Raw genomic sequence first — 15,796 nt, 5'->3', positions numbered from 1 at the left:
CCAGCGCCAGACACCTTACAGTAGTATGCCCAGATTTACCCTCCTAACCTTAATTAGATGTGGAATCCTGAGAATGCACTCTTGTGGGGTTTTTTAAAACTTTTATAGTAAGACAGTGAACTTCTGATCACTTCATTAAAAGTTATAAAACACTCCTGTGTCTTTAGCCTTTAGTTCCTCATCTTAATTTATTCATAGGAAATTAATGTAAAACTCAAGGTACCTTATTATTATCCAGATGACCTGTTTGTCTGAACACGTTACCGCTTGTGTCAATAAGCAGGCTACTGTCTAACTTACAACCATTAATGCCTCTTCCCTCCCCTCCTCGTCTCTTTAGAAGCGGAGGCGTATTGAAGATGTTAAAGGCCGTGCTGAAGAAGAGCCGAGAGGGGGGAAAGGGAAGCAAGAAGGAGACAGGTATGTACACACGGAAGCGCTGGGTTCAGCCAGCCTGGTGGGCGTTGCCGCAGGACCCAGTATAGGCCAGGCGGACGTTGCTGCCTGGGGACGGGTCAGAGAAGTGATACGTGTTAGAACAAACAGCATCCTGGGGGCTGTGAGAAGCTAAATGCATGTCTAGATTTGTTATGAGAAGTGACTTCCCATAATTTTAACATCAGGTCATTAAGATCCAGCGCTCGACTTAGAGACATTGTGGGATAGCAGGTGTGTCCAGGAATTTGATCTGTAGGCAGCTTTACCCCTTTACCCCTTTACATGTGACTGCATTTTATAGGTTTGACCAACTGCTCGCTGACTGGTCCTCATCTTTTGGGTATCAAATTATCCCCTTAACAGGTGTAGCCCTACGCAATGCCAGGCTGTTAGTTTTCATTATGGTGAGAGCTACTTAATTTTAAGGCTTGGATTTCATCTGTTTGTGGAGTGCTGGTACGTATGTGATCATTGTGACTGTCCATTCCAGTCCATCGAATGAACTCTTCTATGGTTATTTTGGTGACCACTCTGTGTCCCATCCTATTTCTCCTGCTGGAAAAGCTACATATTGTCTACCTGTATTGCACAATAAAATGCTGTTAGCATGGATTAATTTCCCTGAAATGTGCCAATTCTCTCTAAATTTACATTAATCCAGAGTTGGAGAATGGCTGTTTTTCTGAGTTATTGTATATTGAGTAACATTTCAGTTCTAATTTCTTTTAAAATATAAATAAATATACTTAGGACCAAAACATCACTGAATTATAGTTAACGCTTTAATTCGAAAGATCTTGAAATACCTTGTGAAGATATTGTTAATATCTATTGTTTCTGTGCTTACAGATAGAGTGGACTTAAAAACTTTTTGATTATGGAACCTAGACAAATTTCCTATTATCCCTTAGACCAAGTCTGCAAAATGGCAAACTCACCTTAAAAGTAGAGTCTTTGTTATTAAGTTGCTGTTAAGATTCCATTAGAAGCTTCTTATTAATGGCTGAGTAAGCAGATACAAAGAAGAAACCAGTTTTTAATCATAGAAACAGAAGACCACAGTTAACTGTTACCCTTAGAAAATCAACCCCTAGCTTTGAATAATTAATTAGAATTGTTACTATGGAGAATTTTCAGTTCACATAATTTCTATCCAGAGGGACATTCACCCTCTGTTGGGTTACGGCCAAAAACATCCTTCTCTTTATTTTTCTGAAAGCAGTTAATTTCCCCCAGTTTTGGCTCATCTGACACTCATCCTAGGAGCTTTGTTGTTTGCTTCTTTAGGTGCCTTTGTAATTTTCAGCATAAAGTTAGATCCTAAACTGTCTGGTTAGAGCTGCCAACCAGTGGTCAGGGGTCTCCAAGCCAAAATTCCTGCTTGGTAACAGTCACAACAGACCTACCGTTTTTTTTGTTTATGAGCATGTGATTTTGGGTTTAATTCCCCGTTTGGTCTTTAAGTGCAACTACTGTTCTTTTGTTGTTGTTGTTTGCTTTTTTCTGAATCGTGTCTTTGTAATAAGTCCCACACTATGGCTTTTCACTAATGCAAACCAACTTAAAAAAGCAATGGGAACATTTCTCATAAAACATCTGTACGGTACGTGCCTTTTAACTAGAACGCAGCTATATTAGTTGGGGAACACAGCAGATGGAATTTTAAATCTTGAAATTATGTCACAAGATGATGATGGGGGGAAATACTTGGAATGTGGCAATTCATATGCTCAACTCTGTGCCAACTCTCATTATATAAGTAAATCATAGTTAAGCTTCTCTGTAAATTGAAGCTGGCTAATCTACGGAGACCGCTCTGAAACTCGGGCAATAATATCTTCTGCAATATGGAAAAATTTTGCTCTACTGTTTCCAATTAAAACCAATCTTTGTTGCAAACACAAAGGAAAATTCATTTTTATGTACTTGAACTCATAATCAGAGAAATTTAGGAAAAATTTATGTCCAAAATACTGAGTGCCACCTTTTCCTATCCTTTGTGGATTGTTTTTACAGACAATCTTGAGCTACAACTTTTATGTTGAACCTATTTTAAAACTATGGAAAATAACCACTGAGTTAAATTTAGGATTCAAATGAAAACAAGTGTTTTCCAGAAGTATTTAAAAGGTGTTATATCCTCAGCTCGTAGCCATAAAATAAGGTATCACATGTATCTAAACTATTGGTAAAATGTTGGTGGGTAATTCAAATTACATTTATATCAAGATTTTTGAAATATTAGGCACAGTGAAATATTAAACTATTGAAAGCCATTATGTGCACTTTTTTATGATTCTGCCTTTTTTTTTTTTAACCTAGGAAGTTCTATAGCTAAGCAAAAAGTATTTTCTGGAGGCTATAGGATCACATTGGAGAATGCAATATTAAAAACTTTAAAATGTGTTTTGGGAAAGTAAATTGACCTTGTCTCTACTATTCCATCAGGCAAATTAGCACTGTCTTTCTCTTGCCCTTGAGTTAGGCTTCAGGGAACAAAAGTCAATAGCAAACCAGAACGTGGGGAGCACCAGCTGGGGCCATCTATTCTTTCTCCCCGTGCTCTTATGTCAGGACCTGGATCTAAAACAAGCAGATGAGGTGTTCTCTTTATTTTGAAGCTCTCTGGAGAGGTCTACAACCTTCTACCCCATGTCTCTTTATTTTAAATGACCTTTACTATCAGAAAACTTTCGTGTTACTATTATTAAGCTTATTTAAATTTGAAAATGAAATAATTGCTGCACTCTAAGATTGGGAGTATTTTTATATCAAATCTGGCCTTAGTAAGAGTTTAGAGTGAATATTAGAGTAACATAGGAAAGTAATCTTTTCTGTATGGCAGCTTTGTTTAGAAAATGAATAGGAAAAAATGTCCCATTTTATATTAGAAACAAAATTTAAATATCAACCAACCAAAGAAGAAATATACAGACCTTATATTGAAGAAAATAATAAAACATTGCTGAAGGACTTAAAGGAAGACCTGAATAAATGGAGAGAAATACCATATTCCAAAATGGGCAGATTTGTTTTTATAAATCACTAGATCTTACAAAATTACCTGTATGTTCCATTTAATCCTTAACCCTTTGAGTAGTACGAATGTTCATGTACGTCCTCATGTCTCCTGACCATCCAAGAGTACGACTGTACAAAAATATTTATTTTAAAAAGAGGCAAATTTATGTTCTTCTTGTTTCCATAAATTGGTTACCAAACAAACATGATTTTAAGTTAATAAAAATGTAACTGGAACTAATTTCATTTTTGGAAAAAAAAAAAACACAACTCACTCCCAGGAGTCAGCGAGCATGAAAAAAACTCACTACACAAAGGGTTAATGATATTCTACCTATTTTTTTGAAGGCTTAGTTTTCTTAGCATAGTTGTAAGTTCACAGTTAAATTGAGAAGGAAGGTACAGATGATTTTCTGTATATTCCCGGACTCGACTCAAGAAAAGTCTCCCCATTATCAGTGTCCCCCATGAGAGTAGTACATTTGTTACAACTGATGGACCTGCATTGACACATATTTATCACCTTAGTCATAGTTCACATTAGGGTTCACTCTTGGTGTGTGGTACCTTCTATTGGTTTAGACCAGGGGTCTCAAACTCGCGGCCCGCCGAACAATTTTGTGCGGCCCGCAGGCTAATCCACGGGCTTACTTAATTTTATCCAAAATATTTTGAACTTCGTGGATTAGTCTGCGGGCCGCACAAAATTGTTCGGCAGGCGCGGCCTGCGGGCCGCGAGTTTGAGACCCCTGGTTTAGACAAATGTATACTGACATGTACCCACTATTATAGGATTATAGGGAGTATTTTCACTACTCCCACAATCCTGTCATTTTCCTTAACATAGCATAACCGGCCTGACCAGGCGGTGGCGCAGTGGATAGAGCATTGGACTGGGATGCCGAGGACCCAGGTTCGAGACCCCGAGGTTGCCAGCTTGAGCGCGGGCTCATCTGGCTTGAACAAAACAAAAAATGCTCACCAGCTTAGACCCAAGGTCGCTGGCTCAAGCAAGGGGTTACTCAGTCTGCTGAAGGCCCGCAGTCAAGGCACATATGAGAAAGCAATCAATGAACAACTAAGGTGTCGCAGCGAAAAACTGATGATTGATGCTTCTCATCTCTCTCTGTTCCTGTCTGTCTGTCCCTATCTATCCCCCCCTCTGTCTCTGTAAAGAAAAACAAACAAAAACAAACAAACAAAAAAACATAGCATAACCAGTTGATTTAAAAATTTATCTGAACAAGAATATGCTGAAGAATAGCCAAGAGAAACTTGAACATGTGGGGCAAGAGCATCTAAACGGCTGAGCCTGGGTGTCATGCCTAAGATCTAGCTGTAAGAGAGGCTGGACACATGTGGATTTGGAGTTACTAGCTTCTATAGGACAAAGTAGACTCTACCCCCCACTAAGACATGCATTGCAGAGGATTCTTAATTATAGACACTGGGCAGGTCCCCTGTATTTCAAAAACAAACCAATCACAGAGATCTAGTGCAGTTCATTATAATAGATACTGCTTCCATGTAGCTATGTTTTGGACCTTTTTTTCCTACTTGTCTCTAAGAAGTTAAATGTAATTTTATCTAATATCTATGCTATAATCCAAGATCACGGTTGATAGTGTTTTTGTTTTAACCCTGGAAATACTGGCATCATTTTGGAAGCATTAGATAAGCAAGGCCTCTTGCCCTTCTCAGGAGGTTTGGTCCCTCCCCTTCTCTGTGCAGCCCTCTCCTTTCCTCTGCCAGGCTTGAATCCATAGTCCTTTGCTCTGTCCGACGCTCCTGGTTACTCCATATTGGTGTGGAAGTAGCTTCAAGTTGAGGCAGAACACCCAAGTTCAGTGAAATTTTCATTGTGGTCCTGCCTCAATTAAAATATAGACTGATTAAGGAAAGGTTGCTTAATATACCAACATAATTATTTATTAGTCTTTTCCTTTCAGTTTAATTATCTGTTTTTTATTTTCAGTGGAGGGGCTTAGTTTGAAGCTATTTATTTTTTAAAAATTGACCTTCCCCTTTTCATTGTTAAAACCCAGTTAGTTGGCAAAATACACTTGTAGTGGTGTTAATTAAGACATTGGATAGTCTCTAAGCTTGAGTGTGTACTGAATTAATCTGTTTGCTTTGCATCTAATCCTTCATTTTGAATTTGTAGTAAAAGGAAGCTGTTTGCCTCTAAAGTTTAAAAGCCATTGATGTGATTGTTAAATGTGGTATTTTAAGCCATTCCAGGCTGCAGTCTGGTTTTCGGTGGTACCTTCTAAAAATGCCTCAATACAAATGATACTTTGTTTTATCTGGAAAATATGAAGCTGCTTTTGATTATTCTGTGCTGCATTGCCCATTTTCTGTGGTTGTGGGCTATTACTTAGGAATTTAGTGCAGGGACTGTCTTGCTGAGTTCTGGATATTTGGTATCTTGTTGTTAACTGGCCCCACAAATGTTTCCCAAGCAACAGAACAAGCAGAAGTAACTCAGTATAAGTATTGTATTTTAAAAAATTCTGTAAAATATTATGGTTTAAACATAGGATGGAACCTGGCTGGATTTTAGTAGGAGCAAGAAATCTGTTCCCATTGGTTTGATTGTCCCCCTTTTCAGTTTTTCTCTTTGTTGTCCCTCGTGCATGTCACAGAGTTTAGCAAAAGCATAGTTTTTAAGATTAGAAGGTACAAATTCAAATCCCAGTTTGTTAACCTCTCAGTTTATTTGAAATTAGTCGAATTTCTTAATTTACAGGATGCTATTAAACAAGAGAACATCTTTGTAACATGGTCTTGATTGACATCTGGCTTCTGCGGTATGTTGTGTACAGCTTTGCCTGCTTGAGCAAACTCTGTGGTACCTTAAAGAACAAACAAAATCCTTCTAAAACTTCTTGATCCTTCTCTGTTGAGGAGAAACCAGGAGTGATCTCAGGCAAAAGAGTGATGTTCTAGAAGCTTCTTCCCATGACTTGCCTCTCCAAAGACTGATTCTTCCTGTCAACTTTGGATACTAAAGGCGCTTCTGCTCCCTGTACCCTTTCCCTCATAACAAAAGTGTGACATCTCTGAATTGTTTGCTGTACGGGGCTTTACACTTTGAAAACCACTTATTTTTACTTTTTGGCCTATATCAAGTACTTGTATTTTATCCTTTTTGTTTGTGAAGTTAAGCTGAAAGGCTTTTTCCTTTGCTCAAGAGATTTCAGGAGTCAGCAAGCAGCTTTAAGAATAGATTTCTAAGTGCAGTTCATAAAGTTTCTGAGATGTTTCATCTAAAACATATTTGTAGTTAGTGAAGCTCTTTCTATGTGGAAGTCCTTGCTCCCCATTCTCTTTGTAGCTTTTCCACAGGCTTTAGGGAAATCTAAAGAATCAAAAAGAGAAGAGAAGGAACAAATATGTACTGAGAGCATCTATCATGCATTGGACACCTACACTTAATGGACCAAACTGGTCCATCCTGAACTGCGTGTTTCATAGGAGGGTTGTAAGTGGAGAAAGCTGTGCACTAAGAAGAAAGTGAAATTTAGGTTCATTTCTGTGTCTTCCACTTTGGATGGCTAGTGAGACCTCCAGCAAGTCACAGCCTATTCAAATCATCATAAGGGTTGTTGCAAAACTCTCAAACAACACTTATTTACTTGGATACCTTTCTGTATGTATATATATGAATTCAATAGGAAAGTTAACAGGGAAATATAAATTCACAATTCAGAGTTCATTTTTTTGGTTAAATATAATTTCATTTCACAAAGTGTTTTTTTTTCTTCATTAAAGCTGTCTTTCTCAACATTATACGGAGTGAAATAAGTAAATCAGAAAAAACCAGGAACTGCATTTTTCCATACGTAGATGGGACATAAAAGTGAGGCCAAGAGACATTGATAAGAGTGTGGTGGTTACGGGGGGAGGGGGGAGAGGAAGAGGGAAGGGGAAGGGGGAGGGGCACAAAGAGAACTAGATAGAGGGTGACAGGACAATCTGACTTTGGGTGATGGGTATGCAACATAATTGAACTTTAAGATAACCTGGACATATTATCTTTGAATATATGTATCTTGATTTACTGATGTCACCCCATTAAAAATAAATACAATAAAAAAAAAAAAAGCTGTCTTTCTGTAAAACAAAAACAATGGTCCTATTTTGTAGAGACCAAGTTTTCAAAGAACTTTGTCCTGTGTAGCTTCTTCAACTCCATTAAAAACTTCATATTTGAATTTTCATGTGATCTTGTTCATTTTTTAGAAGGGGGATTTCCAAGGTTTTATTTCTGTTCTACAGAAATGTCAGAAGCTTTTTCTCGTCGAATCCACTGGCAAATACAGTTCCTGAGAGGAGGGGAGGTGGTCTAGCAAAGATTTTTACCTAGATTGACTTCTTCTCTCCGTGGAGGATGAACTAAATTTATTGTTCCTCTTAGGGACATTGACCTTGCACTTGTCCAGCAGGATGGCTGTCATGTAATCAGTCGGGTGGCCAAATTGAGAGACCCGTCTTCACATCTAAAGTCGTGGAGTTAGAAAGCAGGATCTGTGTCTCTCGACTCTCTCCCACATTGTCTCCCCATTGGTAGCAGGCTGGTCATAACACACCAGCCATCAAAGGTACCAGATGTAGACTTGAGATTCTTGTCATATGTTCTGGGGACCACAGCACTATTGTGGAGACAAAGATAAAACAGACCCTGAGTAACTGGTTTTTAATTCTCTATTCCTTTAAGTTTATTTGTGTCAGAGAGTTGACCATTTTTAAGAGTTTGGGAACATTAAACTGCTAGATTTGATCCATGATGAGATTCTTTGTGCCCTGAGACTGTCTCAGAGCACAAATTACTGAAGAGTAAGAAAGATGTCTCTGTTCCAGGACATGCATGTGGGTAATGTTTGGGCACTTGTCTGGAGTTTTTCAAGACCATGGGACTGGCCGGTAGCAGAGGCTGACAGCCTGGATGCAACTCCAGGCTAAGGACGGAGGAGAGCCACCAGAACACTGCTGACACCCTAGGGCAGTGGTTCTCAAAGTGTGCGCCAGGGCGCACTGCTGCGCCCTAGATTTCCAGGTGCGCCCTATAGTATTTCAGAGAAATATGTGCCTGGCCTGACCAGGCAATGGCACAGTGGATAGAGCGTCGGACTTGGATGTGGAGGACCCAAGTTCGAGACCCTGAGGTCACTGGCTTGAGCGCGGGCTCATTTGGTTTAAGCAAAAGCTCACCAGCTTGGACCCAAGGTTGCTGGCTCGAGCAAGGGGTTACTCGGTCTGCTGAAGGCCTGCGGTCAAGGCACATATGAGAAAGCAATCAATGAACAACTAAGGTGTCACAATTGATGATGCTTCTCATCTCTCTCCATTCCTGTCTGTCCCTATCTATCCCTCTCTCTGACTCTCTCTTTGTCTCTCTAAAAAAAAAAAGAAATATGTGCCTGTTGGGGACCAAAAAACCAACAGGGTTTTTAGAGTTTAGATTTTTTGGGGGACAGAGGTGTGGGGAATTGGCTGTAAGCTGACAGTCTGCCCAACCCCCCCCACCTCACTTGCCTGATTAGGTTGCAAAAGGCTGTTAAGCTGTGGTGCTCAATTGTTTACACTACCCCCCATGTTCTCTGGAAAGACTGGAGGCAAGTTTCTTCTATCCTTTGGTGTAAAGTTAAGATAATATGTATGGTGGGGGTTTTCTGCACTCAACACAATTAAGAGTAAAAAGAGAGGAATTCTTCAATGTATTGACAAGGAAATGAGAGTTTGCCTTTCAAATATATGCCCAAACATTGAAAAAATCGCTAGGACGTGTCAGGCTCATGTTTTTCATAAATACGAGAATGAAAAACCTTAACACATTCGCGCTGGGACCTGCCGAATTTACTAAATCTTACTAAGAATGTATCTATATATATAAAAAGATAAATTTTTTGTAGTTTTTTTTATTTTTTAACCCCTCTTTTTTACGAATTCTAAAAAGCATAACTCAAAGTGTAACATAAAAATGTTTTTTAATGTCAATAAATTTAATTTTGTATTTATTTCATTTAATTACCATAAAAGCATGCTTGGACTTTATATTTTTTCTTTAATATTTGACTTAATTATTATAACATATTTTTCAGAAATTTGTATATAGTGCACCTACAATTATTTGTAGGAATTTTTTTTTTTTTTTAATTTTATTTATTGATTTTTTAGAGAGAGAGACAGAGAGAGAGAGAAGGGGGAGGAGCTCCAGGAAGCATCAACTCCCATATGCGCCTTGACCAGGCAAGCCCAATTTTCGAACCGGCGACCTCAGTGTTCCAGGTCGACGCTTTATCCCACTGCGCCACCACAGGTCAGGCTATTTGTAGGAATTTAAACATGCCCTGACTTTAAAAAGTTTGAGAACCACTGTCCTAAGGACTGTATACTTTTCCAGTTCTCAAATTTTAAAAGTGATTATGTGAATGCTTTATATTTTTGTAAGGGTTTGTTTGTTCCCATCTCACCCCTAAGCAGATTTTCTAGATAACTTTAGAGTTATGTAGAAAGCTTTTTTCTCAAGTACCAGCTACTAAAGGTATTTTAATTTTTCATGACGCATTTTCTTGTTTTAGTTCATGCTGCCATAACAAAGTACCCTAGACTGAGTGGCTTAAACAACAGATTTATTTTCTTTGTTGGAGGCTGGAAATGTGAAATGGGGGCATGTGCATGGTTGAGTTCTGATGGAGGTTCTTCTTGGCTTGATGAAGGCTTTCTTCTCCCTGTGTCCTTACAGGGCAAGAGACAAACAGCAAACTCTCTGGTGTTCCTTCTTGTAAGGACACTAACCCCACCCTCATGACCTCATTTGAACCTCCCTCCCATAGGCCTCACCTCCTAATACTGTCACATTGGGGGATAGGGCTTCAGCATAGGAATTTGGGGGGGGGGGCACAAGTTGGCCCGTAGCACATGTTTTTATTATTCTGGTTATAAATGCAATGCCTTATTTCATTAATTTATAAAACACGCCATTATTTTATGGACTATTTTTATTTAAAAATAAAATCAGTTAAAAAGAAAGAACTCTACTGTCCATTAAACTGACATAATATTTATACTTTAAAACTTAAAAAATTTTTTATACTACTGAAGATTTTTTTTAGAGTTAGTCTTTTATATCTCAATCTTTTTCATAAAATAGAAGGAAATGTAAATGAAATAAATGGCTGAGGTATTTCAAATTTATATTCAGAGGCTGATTCTTCTAAATTATTATTTTTTACCTGGCCGTCAGTCCCTCCCTCCCCCTACAGCGTCACCTCTGCCATTAAGAGCCTTGAGGCTGCAGTGTTCAAGTTCTTCACTCTCTTCTCCTGGGCTTTATTCCAAGCTGTCGATGCCAGTTTGGTGCCATCCTTTCATGACTTCAAAAGGAGGCTTTAAATGGAAAGCTTTCAGATGAAATGCAGGGTTTTTATTTTTTCCACAATGGGCCTTAAGTGGTTTGTTGACTGCAACCTGAAAGGGGTTGCAATTGTCTGGTTCCTCTCCCAGACGCGGTCACCCGGGTCTGCACAGTGACTGCCGTGCTGCAGCCACCGGCTGCCTGGTAGCGATGTTAACATGCCATCAACTACTACATACATTTTGGTTGGGAAAAGTTAAAGTGAGAATAAATACGGATCTTTGAATCAATGCCCAATATAGTATGTGCTCATTGGAGAAAATGTGTAAAATACCGATAGGAGTAAAGAAAAAAACACACCAAGATAATTCATTTGTTTTATCTTTTTTAATGTCATTTGTCTTTTGAAAAACACCTAATACTTTATTATACCAATATACCATGATTTTGTTTGGGTGCATTTTAATTGTTTCCATGTTTTTCTTAAAAAAAAAACAAACTCTGGGGAATAAGTATCTTTGTATAAATCTAATTATTTTAGTAGAGTGTTTCTAGGCAGAGAATTCATAGTGAAAGAAAATACTTTTCCGAAGCTCATGGTACCTCCTGCCAAATTGTTCTCAGGATTGTATTGGTTGCCACCTGTGTAAGTGGCGTGTGAGCGTGCCTGCTTGCATGACTCTTGCCCATATTAGGTATTTGTGGATTGTAATCTTGGCCAATTTTATAGTTAAGACATGTTTGTTTTTTTAATTGTGGGGTTTTTTGTTTGTTTTTTTTTTCGTTTTTTTCAGGGACAGAGAGAGAGAGTCAGATAGAGGGATAGATAGGGACAGACAGACAGGAACGGAGAGAGATGAGAAGCATCGATCATCAGTTTTTCGTTGCAACACCTTAGTTGTTAATTGATTGCTTTCTCATATGTATCATGACCGCGGGCCTACAGCAGACTGAGTAAACCCCTTGCTCGAGCCAGTGACCTTGGGTCCAAGCTGGTGAGCTTTTTGCTCAAGCCAGATGAGCCCGTGCTCAAGCTGGCAACCTCGGGATCTCGAACCTGGGTCCTTCTGCATCCAGTCCGAAGCTCTATCCACTGCGCCACCACCTGGTCGAGCAGTATTTTTTTTTTTTAAGATTTTATTTTTATTGATTTTACAGAGAAAGGAGGTGGGGGTAGTGAGACATATCAACTCATAGTTTCTTCAGGTTAGTTGTTAATTGCTTTCTTGTTGTCTGTGCCTTGACTTGGCAAGACCCAGCTTTCAAACCAGTGACCTCAGCATTCCAGGTTGATGCTCTAACCACTGTACCGCCACAGGCCAGGCAAACATATTTTTTTATTTTTTTTAAATTTATGTATTGATTTTAGAGAGAGAGGAAGGGAGAGAGAGAAACAAACAGAAACAATTTGTTTCTGTATGTGCCCTGACCAGGTATTGAACCACCAACCTCTGTATATCTGGCCAATGCTCTAACCAGCTGAGCTATCTGGCTAGGGCACATGTATTTGGTTTTAAATCACATTTCTTTGCAATCGGTTGACCTCTTTTCTTTAAATATTGAGTGCCCGTTTATATTTCCTCGTTAAGGACTGTCTTTTTATGTGCTTATACCTTTTTCCGTTGGGAATGTTTGAGGCTCTTCTGTCTGGTTCTCCCCTTCTCCTAGCTCTGCCTCTGGTGTGTAGTAGTGGGGTTTCCTAATAAAGTCACACGAAGGGGAATTTTCGTTGGAGTTGTTAATAGTGAAGCTGCCTGTGTTACATGGGTAGAATGTGTCTTGCATTGTTAAAATTTTATGTTTGTGCTGAGAGTTGAGCTCTGCTAGTCTGCATGCTTATATTTAAGACATTTATTTTATAGAGAAACCAGAATAGAAGCATGAAAGCAGCTCAAATAAGTCACCTGGGTTTCCACCGTACTTGAGAGTACCCTGCCTCTGTGCAAAGTCAAAAAGCCTACGTGCTCCTGCTGCCGGGACGTGCTGGAAGCCTAGCCCCTGCTGAGTGCCTGACAGCAGGCAAGGGGCGTTCCATAGAGTTAAGCATCTCCCTAATTGCTGTTTTCTTAAGTGTAAAAGTTTTTATCTGCGGCTTATTTTCTTAGATTATTACTGGTAGGGAGTCTTCAAAACTAAGATAACTTAATAAAATCAAAGGTTTCATATTTAGACGGATCTTAGAAATTGAGTTGTCTTTATTTTTTGAGGACTATTTGGCAAAGAGGACTCAAGCCACTGCCCAAGGTCATACAGCTGAAGCAAAGGGGGTATCAAAGTGTCGTTTCTGATTTCAGACCAGTTCAGTTTCTACTGTGTCTCTGTCAGGTTTCCTTATTTTTATCTTCATCACTTAGTAATTATAAAGGAAAACCTATCCTTGCAATAGAAGATAGTAGATTTCCTTTACATTTATAATTTCTCTCTCCATTTGATGTTTTTCTTTTTTCACTTAGAAGTGCTTTCTTTTTCCTTTAGTAGAATTATTTCTGAAAATTCTTACAAGGACTTAATGTACACTCATTAGTCACTTTGAGTAATATCTCTATTTTTCTGTATCTTAAAGCTCAGTTTTGTTTGGAGTCCTTAAAACTATTTATTATAAATCCGTCCTTTTAAAATTTTATTTATTATTATTTTTTTGGGGTAAAGCCATTCAAACGCCATACATGTAACAGTTAAAAAGAGCTAAACCATGGTTTTAAAAATAAAGAGGTCATCCCTGTATCTTGACTGCTTCCCCATCCTGGTATCTTCTCTGCTTCCCTCCTCACTCCCCAAAGGCTGTCAGTGTTACTGGTTTCCTGTTTGATCTTTCAGGGTGGGACAGAAGGAGGTTTGCAGTTGTATCCACTTTCAAATACAATGATTAATAAATAGTAATACAAGAATAAACTGTTTCATGTACTCATAACTGAAAACCTACTTGACGTTTATTCTTGTATTATTCTATTTATTTATTTGTTATTGTATTCAAAGTGCATGCAACTGTAAACTTACTGTTGCTACACCCTCCTGCACATGCACACATGCACATAAATATATAAATCATTCAGAAAACCCACACAAGCTTTACAGTGTGTTTCATTTTGTAAATCTGTGTTGATTGAGTGCATTTTTAGACCCTTTTTTATGTTAGCACATACTAATAATATATAGGCTTTTAAAAAGTTAGTATTATATCAGACAAGTATTTTATAACTTTTTTATTATTACCCTGTTAATGATTGTATCATTTTTGTTGTCATCGTTACAGTCAATACTAGAGTGAAGTCTCTTTGTATATAAATGGCCTTTGCTTTCATGAGAATAGTTGTAAGAAATAGTTATTCATTTATGATTTTTCTAGATTTTATCAAATTGCCCTTCAAAAATGTGGCATTAAATTTACAATTCTATCTTCTGTATATGAGAATGATTATTCAGGGTTTTTTTTGTTGTTGTTGTTTTTGTGGTTTTTTTTGTATTTTTTCTGACGCTAGAAACCGGGAGAGACAGTCAGACTCCCACATGCGCCCAACCGGGATCTACCCGGCACGCCCACCAGGGGCGACGCTCTGCCCACCAGGGGGCGATGCTCTGCCCCTTCCGGGCGTCGCTCTGCCGCTCTGTCACGACCAGAGCCACTCTAGCGCCTGGGGCCGAGGCCAAGGAGCCATCCCCAGCGCCCGGGCCATCTTTGCTCCAATGAAGCCTCGGCTGCGGGAGGGGAAGAGAGAGAGAGAGAGGAAGGAGAGAGAGGGGAGGGGTGGAGAAGCAAATGGGCGCTTCTCCTGTGTGCCCTGGCCGGGAATCAAACCCGGGACTTCCACACGCCAGGCCGATGCTCTACCACTGAGCCAACCAGCCAGGGCCAGAGAATGATTATTCAGTTTTAACCTTGGTTATAATCAAACTATTTTTATCTTTGCCAGTAGGATAGGAAAAATTTGTGTCTCACTGTTGTAACTATGCAGTTCTTTAGAATGAATTCAAACACATTTTCATGTTTATTGGTCATTCGAAACCAGACTGCCTGGATTTGTAGCCTGGCTCCACCGCTTACCAGCTGTCTCAACCTGAGCAAATTTCTTAAATTTCTGCACCTTGTGATTCACGTATGAGGATCAAATGAGTTGATGTTTATCAAGTGCTTAAATCCATGCTTGGCAGCTACTCTATGATACATAAGTATTTGTCAGAAGTAAAGGTTTAAATTTGTTTCTCTGGCCTGCCTGTTCATTTAACCTATTTTTTGTTAGGTTTGGTAACTGTTTTAATATTTTGGTAAAGTTACCCATCGATCATGTACTAGCTAGAGTTCCTAACAAGTCAAGCATGTCATGGTTAATTTTGAGTTATAAAACCTAATAAGATTCAACAAAATCATCCTTCATTTTTTGATAGGATTAAGTGAAGGATTTTGTTTTAATTCTGTTAAGTTCAATGTTGAAAACTGATTGAGGGGTTACGATTCATTATTTCAGGGAGGTCGGCTTTCTGTCCCTGCTTTGTGTGAGAGTTTTGATGCTGCTAATCTGATTAAACCTCTTAGCGCTCTGCCTCCTTAGCTGTAAGATTCTGAAGAGTAAAAATTCTGGAGTTTTTCTCCCTCCATCCATGAAATTGTTACCATGGTTGTTGGACTCCCCAAATCATACTTCAAATCCCTTCTGCTTTTTGGAAGCAGCATCTTAAACATGAATAAGCATTCTGCTGGTTTGACTTCAGAAAACTTAGTAATAACTAGTTTGAGCATACCTACTAGTTCTCTTTGAACAAGTTGTTTCAGTTTTCTGAGCTTCAGTGTTCTTGCCTGTAAATGAGGGTAATAATCTATCTGTGTCAATTAGTAATCGTATAGGTAGGGTCAAATGAAATGAAGGCTTTCTTTTTTTCCTTAACCTTTAGGCATGATAATGTTGACAGTGTGGGGAATTTTTTTTCTTTTTATTTTACCCCATGGTAGCCTTGGTTTTGGGAAATGCCTATTAATCAAGG

At 38.8% G+C, this 15,796-nt stretch overlaps 1 protein-coding gene across 7 annotated transcripts in view; it reads left to right on the top strand.

Annotated features, from left to right (window-relative positions):
• Positions 1 to 15,796, top strand: part of TANC1 (tetratricopeptide repeat, ankyrin repeat and coiled-coil containing 1) — a 257,848-nt gene that overhangs the window by 87,187 nt on the left and 154,865 nt on the right. For all 7 annotated transcript variants that reach the window (XM_066279508.1, XM_066279514.1, XM_066279513.1 and 4 more), the window contains one exon: positions 341 to 420. In XM_066279508.1, coding sequence (XP_066135605.1) covers positions 360 to 420 — 61 coding nt within the window. In that variant the 5' untranslated portion in view covers positions 341 to 359. The remainder of the gene's footprint in view (positions 1 to 340; positions 421 to 15,796) is intronic.

This window comes from Saccopteryx bilineata, chromosome 5 (genome assembly GCF_036850765.1).
Source record: "Saccopteryx bilineata isolate mSacBil1 chromosome 5, mSacBil1_pri_phased_curated, whole genome shotgun sequence".
NCBI classification, from domain to species: Eukaryota; Metazoa; Chordata; class Mammalia; order Chiroptera; family Emballonuridae; genus Saccopteryx; species Saccopteryx bilineata.
Note: the sequence above shows the minus strand (reverse complement) of the source record. Positions and strands in the feature narration are given on the sequence as shown.